The sequence below is a fragment of the Ursus arctos genome, unplaced genomic scaffold (genome assembly GCF_023065955.2).
Source record: "Ursus arctos isolate Adak ecotype North America unplaced genomic scaffold, UrsArc2.0 scaffold_28, whole genome shotgun sequence".
NCBI lineage: Eukaryota > Metazoa > Chordata > Mammalia > Carnivora > Ursidae > Ursus > Ursus arctos.
Window position 1 is genome coordinate 37,727,433 of NW_026622963.1, and position 11,013 is coordinate 37,738,445.

Here is an 11,013-nt window from a genome sequence, read left to right on the forward strand (position 1 = left end):
CAGGTCATTTGTCAAATACTCGGCAGTGCAAAGGTAGGAGCAGAGCCCAGTCAGCATCCAGGGTGCGCCGCGTGCGCCCGGCACTGCGGGCGCCCTCTGGAAGGATCCCCGGTGAGCGGGACAGCCCTTTTCCTGGGGGAGCTGCCCGCCCAGAGCCCAGCACAGGCACACACGCCGCTGTAGGAGACCTGCCGGGAGACACGCTGTTGTGCACGGCCGGTGGGGGCGCACGCGCATGGATTCGTCCTGGCGGGGGGTCGGGAGGCTTCGCTGCAGTGGGCCCTGAAGATGGGGTTGCTGAGCCACAGGCAGGGAGCCAGGACAGCGCCCCACGCTCAGGGCAGGGGCTGGAGTGCAGTGAAGTTAGTTGACTAAGGAGGTCAAGCCAGAGCACAAGGTCCCTTTAGGAGTTGGGCTCCTCGTCTTAGGCCACAGGAAGCCCTTGGAGGGTCCTGAGCTGTGAACAGGGTGGGCAGCGGGTATCAGATGAGATTCAGAGGGTAAGGAGGCCGGTCGGAGTGAGCAGCTGCAGTACAGGCGTGAGGGACAAACTAGCACGGCGTTCCAGGGGGGACTCAGGCATTCTGTCTCATGTGGGACCATTCATAATTTTAACTTCCCCCTGGCTTTCCCCCCTCTCTCCTCCTCCATCCCCCCCGTGGCCTCTGCAACCTTAGTTAAAACTAAGCCGCATCTGTCGACACCCCTTCTTCCCTCCCTGCCTCTCAGGCTTGTGTCAGAATGACGGTCTCCCTCCCGAACCCACTGAGGCCTCGCTCCCAAGTACAGCAGGAGACTTGGGGGGAATCCCACCTGCTTATTTTGCTCCTAGGATTTCCTGGAAATTAGTCTTCTTGGATGGAAACCAAGCTCCCACCAGGAGCCGTGTCACACTGGTCACCGGCTTTTCCCGACGGGAGTGGACTTGCCTACGTTGTGTCCTGACTGTTGAGGCTTGGCCCCAGTGGACCGCGGGAGAGGACAGGGGGCGCGCAGGCATCCTCTCGTGCATATCCCACTCCCCGTTGTGTCCCATGGTGTCACCACTGAAGCCCACTGTCTGTGGACGGTCTGCCCTGGCCACGGCCTTGGAAGGGGAAGCAGCCACAGCCAGAGTAAGCTGGGGCTGGGGGTTCCCCTGAGCGGCCTCCTGCGAAGCACCGAAAAGCCCAGCAGTTTCCCACCCAAGTTCCGCCTCTGGGAAAAAGAGAAGTTGACCTCAGCAGCCTCTCTGTGAGGTCACACACCTGGGACCCTGGTCCTGGAGCTTGGATTCGCCCGGCCGCTCAGCAGCCAGGGAGTTTCAGGCCCCCCACTCCGTTCCCCACTGAACTGTGCTGGAGCAGGAGGGGGACGAAGGACCCACTGAGCTCCCCACTGTCGGGAGGGGGGTAAGAGGAGCTCCTCTCCAGGCGCTCTTGTCTCCAAAGGGTTCTCAGCCCTGCGGTAGCCTGGTGGGAGCACAGCTGGGCAGGATGGCTCCCAAGCATGTCCCGGGTCCCTCCAGCCTTAGAGCGGCCTCTCTGCCCCACCGCCCCTCGGGGTGCGAGGCTCGCACTGAGCAGCTGGTACGAGTGTGTGTGGCCTGCGGCGGCAGTCTGAGAGCCTACGTAAGGCCTGGCTGCAGCTTCTCTGACACTCATCTTCTCAATAAAAGCGGTGTGTGCTTTCCCTCCGTGAACTGCCGCGGGCTTGTGGTACCGGTACCGGAGGGTAGAAACCGTGCCCTCTGAGCTCTCGGCTGGGTTAGGAAAGGCCCTTCGTAGGTCTGCATCTGTCGCCGAACACCTGCTCTTGGGACCTGGAGCCACCATGTGGGACATCTGAGCTGGGGAGCCCACGTAGGACAAGCCCGAGCCTGCAGCCCAGGTATCGAGGAGCAGAGAGCAGTCCCCGCGCTCGAGCCCTGCCCGCCTCCCACGTCCAGGAGCAAATATGTTGCTCAGGCCACCAAGATTCGGGGGCTGCTTTGGTGGAACGTAATAGATAAGTGGACCATCCGTGGACGGATGTGCAGACTCACGTGAACACAACGAGTAGGTGTGAGGTCATCCACGTGCAGGAATGTGGTCATGCTGGCCATAGCGCAGCCTCACCCACCGCGCAAACAGGACAGGCGGTTCATTAAGACGACTCACACTGTTCCGGTCGTTTTTCTCAAACACTGGCACTTCCCTCAGCCCTGGCCAAGCCTCCTGCTTCTTCAGTAGAAGCTTCTGGACAGGATGCATACAGGGAAAACCTTGGTCAGGCCACGGGTGCTGTACGTGTGGCGCGGACAGATTTAGGAAGTCATCTGTCCTCTCCCGGCACCTCCGCATTGTGCGTGGCCTCAGGAGGGGCTCCAGGAGGGGCCCCCGTACTGGAAGCTACACTGCAGACACTGCCTCTGATTACCCCCCTGCAGTTTCTTTGTCTGCCTCTGATACGGCACCGTGTCTCCTAGACAGAAAGTTCTCTAGGGGCAGACGTTTGTATCTCGAGCCCCGAACACTGTCCACGGATGGTTCCAGACCCCATCCACTCGGGTTGACACCCTCCGAGTGTATCGGGGTGGAGCCCTAATTGCGTACAGAATTCCCTATGTGCACAGAGCAGCTCGGGATGGGGAAACGTCCTGAACGCTGGCCCGTGGTGAATGCAGACCCAGCCGTGGTGACACTGAGAAAGGACACCTTCCTTTGTGTTCACACCTGGGCCATGGCCGGTCGCGAGCCCCTGCCCCATGCTCACAACCTGTGCGTGGCCGGCCCCGTGTCCCTGTCCCACACACCCCCTCCCCCCACCACACACCCCTTCAGTCACTGCACTTTTCATACAAAGAGATCATTCTTTTTGGTAAAGACTTTGTCTTTCTCTCTGCCACCTATTCTTGAAAAGTGACTGGAAACTCTGAAATAAATTACAGCAGACTACAATATTTAAGAGTTTCTACAGCAACACCATTGTGGATCCAGACCAGGAAGATAGAGGCCTAAATGTGCTTGGCGGGAGTTGTGAAGAGAAGTCCCCCTCATTTATTCCCAGATCCAGGATAGCCTCCCCCAGGGGCAGGCTCGGGCCCTAGCAAGAGAGAACCGTGTCCCCTGACTGTGGAGTGCCCAATTACAGCTTTGAAGCCACATGCTTACACCATTTCTCCAGGAAGGCTCATCGCCACTGGGGAGAGGATTAAAACATCCCATCCCTGGTTCTTCTGATGCCCATCGGTGTCCGAGGCAAGAAGGCGCCTGCTGTTGTCTCCGTGCTCCTACAGGCAAGCAGACGTCGCCAGAGCGGGCCTGGGAGGACTCTCCCTGGGGACAGAGGCCCCAGCGCATGTGTGCAGTGCACTCCTGTGTTCCGTGTGGGCCCCCTGCCAGTTCAGGACTCCAGCATCGGGGGGGTCAGGTGTTTCAGAGACTCGCTGGGAGCAGGGAGAGGCAGGGGGAGAGGCTGGGAGCACGGAGGACCCCCGTGGGTGGCGGAGGGAGGGCTGTAGGGAGAGCTGTGGCCCAGTGTCAGAAAGCGTCCCCAGCGCTGCTAGCGAGTCATGGAACCCCAGCTGCCCTCCCAAGGAGGCTGACCTGTAGGCCGGTCTCCGTGCGGCTGCTGCCTTGCTCAGCCGTTGACGGGCCGTGGTGGGAAGTGTGGCCCCACTGCGGGGGGCGGGGGGTACTCAGGGCGCAGCCGCAGGGCTCTCTGTCGTGGCGTTCCTGAAGCGGGAGGCCTGACGGGCGTCTCCAGGGCCACCACAAACCCCAGGGTGCTCCCTCCCCCTCTGGTCCTCGTGTGCGGGCTCAGAAACGCACCTTGTACGCGAATTGTGTTTCCTGTTCGTAGTCGTGGACACTGAATGACGGAATCCAAGTCACTCCATACGTGGCTGGAGAGAGCGTGGATTCACCCCTGCGGGGCTCCCAGCCCGTCCCGTCTGTTAGCAAGGCTGGCTCCGTAGCTGTGGCCGGGGATGTGGACCTCCCGCCCTGCCGCCAGCGCCCTGCCGGGGAGACCTGCCGTCCGGCCTGGCGTTGCCAACGCTCCTCTTAGCCAGCCCTTCGCCAAGTCCGCGTCTGCCCGCGCTCTGTGAACCACAGACTCGCCCTCACCTCACACCGTGCTCACCGAGTGATGCCCTGAGAGGGGCTGGGGCTCATTGTCAGGCCCGAGGGGAGGACGGCGTGGAGGCGGCCCAGGCCCTGCTCCAGGCTCTGGCTCTGGGCTCACCTCACTTAGCCCCTGAGGGTGTCCATGTGGTCTCATCACAGCCGCGGGGCACACGGCGAGCAAGGGACGAGGGACCTGTGCATGTGACTCTGAGCCGTTCTGGTGCCCGTGTTTCTGATTCAGACATGATTCGAGAATGCCAAGGAAGGGTTTGTTTTCTGTGGGTCAGAAGTTCCAGGGTACATGGGGAGGTGAAGGCCGGAGAAGGTGCTCCCCCCCCCCCCAGCTTAAGGCTGCAGGGCCCAGGGCGGCGTCCCTGAGTGAGGCTCTGGGGCTCCCCACCCGCCTCCTCACCCCCGGCTGAGCTCCATCCCCTGTTGTCACTAGCCCAGCTCAGCTGGGCCACTGCCTTTTCTGCAGGTGACATTCACAGAACGTAAAATCACCCATCGCAACGTGAGTGATTCTCGGAGTCTGGTATAGGGACAGTGGCGTGCCACCACCGCCTCCGTGCGGCTCCGACACATTTCATCCCCAGTAAAACCAGCTCCTAGTAAGAGCAGGCCCCTGCCCCGGCCCCTGGCGCCAGCCGTCTGCGGGTCTCCGTGGGCTGGCTCAGAGCTAACACGCACAGCTCCTGCTGCATGTTCCCCCCGGGCCTCGGCACCCCTCCCTGGCTGGCCCGCTTCCTCCTGCAGCCCAGGAGCCGTGCAGGCCCGCGGTAGCCGGGTCTCTGCTGACCAGGCTTTGCGCTGTTTCTACCTTTCGGCGACTGAATAACGCTGCCGTGACCGCTCGTGTGTGAGCGTGTGGGACTGCCTTCAGTTCTTAAAAGTGGCACTGCGGGGTCGGATGGCACTCTGCACATATCTGTGTGCGGACCGGCCCGATGTGCTCACGAGCCGCCCACCGCCCTCCCCCCGCCGCGGGAGGGGGGCTGGTTCTGGTTTCTCTGTGTCCTGCCTTCAGCCCTGAAGTCCCCGAGTTAATCACTGACAGTTTGAGGAAGTGGCCTCTCGTTGAACCATTTTCCTCTTCCACGTTTTCAACTTTCTCTTTCACACACAGCCCACGCCCGAGAGTGACGAGGAGGAAGGACCGGTCCAGTGATGCACACAGAAATTCCACCGGCCTCCGCGCGTCCCATGAGTCACCGCCCCAGCCCCGCCGGCGCTCGCCTCATTTGGCCTCGGCTGCTGGTGGCGGAGCAGACGGCAGGCTGGCCGGCGGGGCGGGTGGAAGATGACAGACTGCGAGTTCGGGTACACCCTGACGCTGGCCCAGGACTACGTGAAGCACGTCCTGCAGATCCCGCAGCCGGGCTCAGCCCCGAGCAGGGCGTCCCAGGTGCTGCGGGACGTGGCCTCCTCCGTGCAGGGGGAGGTGGAAAAGAACTTGAAACCATGCCTGGACAGTTTCGATGTGGTGTCCGTCGACTCCGCCAGAACCATATTCAATCAGGTCATGGAAAAGGAATTTGAAGACGGCATCATTAACTGGGGAAGAATTGTGACCATATTTGCGTTCGAAGGGATTCTCACCAAGAAACTCCTCCAGGAGCGAATCTCCCCGGATGTGGACGCTTCTAGGATTTCTTACTTTGTGGCGGAGTTCATCACGACAAACATGAGAGAGTGGATAAGGCAGAACGGAGGCTGGGTACGTACGATGGGAGCCTTCTTCACTGCTCTTACCTTTGACGTAGAGATGGACAGTTTCTTGCTAGTTGTTAAAAACCCACTATTTTCTTTGGGTGGCTTATTTTTAAAGTTTCTCATTTTTAAAACAAGAAGACATTTCTGGCTCATTTCCAGGGAATCAGAGCTCTGTAGTTGGAAGATACATGTGCTAGCCGTTTTTATTCCTAACAGTGTCAACGATGGGGCTGAGATTCAGGGAGCCACGCGGCACCTCCCCAGTGCACTGCCCGCGCGTCAGCATGGGAGCCCGGGTGGGCATGGGCTCTGGCCAGGTTGTCATGACGACGTAGGTTTAGTAAACAAAGAGCTGGTGTGAGATGCTGTTGTATTTGGGTTGTTACTATGTTGCAAAACTCAGGTACTGTCTTTGCAAGTTCATTGTTTACAAACTGATATTTTTTCGGTTTTCTAATACAGCAAATTTTAGCTGTTAAAGCCTGTTGATAAAAAAGTAATGTGCTGTACCACCAGCAAGAAACTTTACTGGGGAATTTCCAAACAACAATTCACTTTATTATTAAAGCCTCAAAAAGCCCAAAGTGGGAGGTGGAGAGGGCTGTGTCAGAAGTCACTGAGAAGGGGCTTTTCACAGCCGGGCGGTCCTGCTTGTCTTTAGACCCAACACGCTTAACACTGACTTTTTTGAAGCGCTCGTGTCTCCATGGATCCTCTCCCTCCCACCCCCAAGCCTAGCCCTCTTCTCTCCCTAGAGGGGAGCTATGACTGTTATCAATCATGTTACGTGCAAATCTTGCCTATTGAATATATCCATAGGAAATAGAAAACATACATAGTATTTTTTGGGGGCGCCTGGGTGGCTCAGTCGGTTAAGTGTCTGACTTTTGATTTCGGCTCAGATCATGATCTCAGGGTCGTGGGATGGAGCCCCATGTCGGGCTCAGCAATGAGTGTGGAGCCTGCTTGGGATTCCCTCTCCCTCAGCCCCTCCCCCCACCTGTTTCTCTCTCTCTCTTTCCCTCTCTTAAAAAAAAAAAAAAAGAAAGAAAATATAATATTTCAAAGAGTCCTATGGAAAAAAAAAAGAATCCTACATATACACTCTTGTCCGTAGATGCTCTCAAGGGTCTGGCCGGCTCTGGCTAATGGAGCTCTGGGTTATTTCCACTTTGCCACCACAAACAGCACTTCCCCGAGCATGTCCGTTCATGCCCCGCTGTGGGAGATGGAATTGCTGGGTCCCTTTCTCAACGTACCAGGTCCTCGCCTTCCAGAGAGGCTCTGCAACGTTGCCCCCACACCTGCCGACCTGTCCTCATTTCCCCACTGCACAGGGTTGGGAGAATCTATCCAACTTCTCTTGTTTTAGTTCCTTCTCCCTCAGTTGCCGATGAGGTTGAGCACCTGTCCACACCTTTACTGACCACACACAATTCGGACTCGGGGAATTGCCTATTTATAGTCTTTGCCCATTTTCCTACTTTTTGTGTTTTTCTCATAGATTTGTAGCAATTCTTTCTTGTATGTTTTTATTTTCCCATATTTTTATATATGAAAAAATATACTTATATATATTATTTTTATATATAAAATACATTTTTATATATGTGGCAGATATCCTCTGGGATGTTAACTGTCTTTTAAAACTATAGCTGCCTTCCCTTATTATAAATGTTTTATTTTTATTTCGTATTTATTTTTTAAAGATTTTATTTTTTAGTAAATTCCATACCCAACTTGGGACTCGAACTCACGACCCCAAGGTCAAGAGTCCGCACGCTCCTCTGTCCGTCCGAGCCAGCCGGGCGCCCCTGGTTATTATAAATGTTCTAACACTCGATGGGGTCGTGTTTTAGGTGTTGTCCCCCCCATCATCCCCTTCCCGTGTCGTGATGGGGCGTCTGTTCTCCCTGACTCGCATGGATGTGGAGCTGGACGAAGCCTGGGGGTGGTGGGCCCAGCTCCCCTCCGGTCAGCTGTGGGAAGGTCTGCTGGCCACGGGTGGAGGTTTCCACTGAAGGCCACGCTTGTCTTGTGCAGGGGCCTGTGTGCTAGCCTGCAGAGCCACGCAGCCCCCCATCAGGCGGACTGTGCCCCGCTGCCTCACATGGTGCTCGTCACACTCACAGTGGTAACTGCTTCTTAAAAACTCAACTTCTCAACGACACAGTCTAAGAGCTCGTGGAACTCATCTTCAGTGGGGAGTGTGGGATTGTCTCTGAGAATTTCCAGACGTGGACTCGTCTTCCCGGGGTGGCCCAGGTGTGAGTGACACACAGATTCACACGTGTGCCCACACGCACGCTCAGCCTTCACGGGGTCCTTCGGTTTAGGAGGCCTGGGAGCACCTGACTTTTACACCTGAAGAGCTTAGGTCTCGGACGTGGCATTTCCGTGGTCGGTGAAGGAGTGGCTGTGCGGGTCTGAGTCAGCATACACTAGCACGGCCATGTGAGCCCTTCCTCCCAGAGATGCTGACGCATCTGCTCAAGCGAGTGCACTTGACACAGGAAGGGTTCACCTCGGGGCAAATGGCACAGTCACATGCCTGCTCTTGTAGAGTCTAAATTTACAGATCGGTGAAAATCGCTCAGAAATGACAGATCTGGAAGCATAGGTCCATTGTCCTGTCTGCCACCCAGATTTGTTGTCAGTGGCTCCCAGTTAGAAGTGCACGGCTGTGATGCAAGGCGGGAAGAGCATAATTGGCATGCGACCAGAGAATATCTAATTTAATGCAGTTTCAAGCATGAGAACTTTGGGTCAAGAAGGCGCTGTGTGAGGCAGCACAGACGTTACGAGCAGTGGCTGTGAAGCAGACGGACCTGGGCTGGATTCCAGGTGCCAGCACCTCGTGCCCCTGGGAGGTGAACAAGTTAGCAAACTTCTCCGAGCCTCGGGTCCTCGTCTGTAAAATGGGGCAATAGTGCCATCTATGGCTAGGGCTGCTGTCTGGATGGAATCAGTCACTCATGTATGCGAAGCTCCTAGAACAGCTTCCGCAAGTATGTATCAAGTTTAGGATTACGGTTATTAGTAGTGGTTGTACTGCGGACATCCTTGGTTAACCACACTTGGTCTTCCTAAGCTATGCGCCCTACAATTAGACAGTAGTGCCCAGGGAAACCAGAGGCCCCGAGGGAAGAAGGAAGACCAGTGTATCAGTAGTGCGACCGGTCCACTCACCATGTGTTCCTTCTCATGCTTACCAGCGTGAGTGACTTTCTTTCCCCTTCTCCCCTCCCTCCCTTCCTCTCTCCCTTCTCGTCTTATTCATCGGGGGCTTCTCACCTCTCTCTCTTCCTCTGCCACGTGCACAGTCCCTCCTCCCGCCCTCTGCCAGTGTGAAGGGCTGCAAGCGGAGGGCCCCCGGCAGGTCTGAGAGGAGAGCTGCTGCCACCTTTTCAGCTGGCTCCAGCGTTCGTGAGTAGAGGGTGGTCCTTAACAGCCGTGAGGACGTGCCCCAGAGGAACCGCTGGCCACCCCCCCCCCCCGGCTTCCTGTCCCACCGAGCCTGGCCGTGCGCGCCCTCTCCCCCAGCGTCTGTGCCAGCGGAGTGGAAAGGCCACTCAGCCCTCAGCGTGACACGGGAACAGGACGCGTCGCGTCTGCTCAGCGCCCCATGGTCCCTCCCCTGCTCGGCAGAGGGCCTATGGCACAGAAGGCACCCCACAAATACGGGCTGACAGAACGACTGGATGGACTAACATGGGAGCTGAGAGCTGAATCCTGCTGTTGCTCAGCACCAGAGCTGTGACGCTGAGTCAGGGCAGGAACCTCACAGAACGACACAAGACATATGTAACTACCTTACGTACGTAACACGTAAGGAAGACAAGAACAGCTACCCTAGAGGGGAGTTAAAAGGCTGAAGACGTTCTGTAAGGGGGCCTTGTACAGTGTCAGATACCATACAACTGTGAAGCGTACGCGGGGAGTTTCAAGAGGTTTACACACGTAATTCTGAAAATCACGCGCATAGAAAGCCCCTTTGAAAGCTGGTACTTTCCAAGGAAGAGTGAAGACAAGTCATTCTCGTGTGCCTGCTGCTGCTGTTTTATGACCCTCTTGCTCTGTGGTCTGCACAAAAGGACGCGTAGAGACGCGTACGTGAGTGACTCCGTGTCCCGGTGGCACAAAGAGCTCGTCGTGAGTGACAGAATCTCCAGGAGTCCCTCACACCCTTGGATTAGATTTCGGGGCCAGATTCTTCCGGTGCTTCTCTTGAATGTTAACTTGAGATGTAAGATCATTTCATGAAGTGAGGTGAGACAGAACTCGAGCGTCCCCGCGGGTCCTTCCGGAACACTCTCTGACCTTGGGCATCACCCTCGACTCCACTGCCCAACACCCTACGTCAGGTTCATCGGTGAGTCCTGCTGGCAGCAGCTTTGAAACCGCACCCCCGGCGCGCCTAGGCCCCATCTCCCTCTTGACGGGGCCGTAGCCTGTCCCGTGTCCCTGCTCCCATCCTCGTGCTGCCCTGGCCTGCTCCCTACCCGGCAGCCAGATCATGCCGCCATGTCCTGGGAGGGTCGGAACCCTCCCTGGCAGCCCTTCCCCATGGAGCAAGCACAGAATACAAAGTCCTGACTGCTGTACTCAAACCCCATCGGATCGCATTTCCTAGGAGTCCCTCCTGCGCTCTCGGCTCCAGCCTCCCTGGAAAACTAAGCACACTCCCCACCCCCCCAGGGCCTTTGCACTGGCTCTTGCCGCTGCCTGGACCAACCTTCCCCCAGCAGTGTGCATGTCCCCCCCCCCCACCGTGGCCCAGCTTGGGGGGGGGTCTCCCTCAGCTGCCCCCCAGCGGCATACATGCCCCCTGTGGCCCTCCCCGGGGGAGTCCCCTCAGCTGCCCCGTCTCTGCGGCACCCCCAGTGCTCGGCCCCATGCCCTGCTTCAGGACTGCATGTCTCGGTCACAAGCCTAGTGAGGCCCAGGCTCCTGCATGGTCAGTTCACCAGTCTGTTTCCAGTGCTTAAAACAGTGCCTGGCACATAGCCGATGCTCAAGAAATATTTGTCGAGTGAATAACTGAGTGAATGATCACTAGAGAGGCGTGGGAATAATACCATGGTATCTTCCTAGAGCTAAACGATTCTGAGGGTCTGGTTTTCTTTGAATTTTTGAGGCAGGATATAATTTTATGCTTTAGGCTTTCTTAGTATAAGGTCAAGGTAATAGGTCTAAAAAGCAGTAAGATTGT

General features: G+C 56.9%; 1 protein-coding gene across 1 annotated transcript in view; it reads left to right on the forward strand.

Annotated features, from left to right (window-relative positions):
* BCL2A1 (BCL2 related protein A1) overlaps positions 1-11,013 on the forward strand; it is a 55,373-nt gene that overhangs the window by 41,979 nt on the left and 2,381 nt on the right. The window contains exon 2 of the mRNA XM_026510608.4: positions 5,215-5,805. Within this exon, the coding sequence (XP_026366393.2) occupies positions 5,389-5,805 (417 nt within the window). The 5' untranslated portion in view covers positions 5,215-5,388. The remainder of the gene's footprint in view (positions 1-5,214; positions 5,806-11,013) is intronic.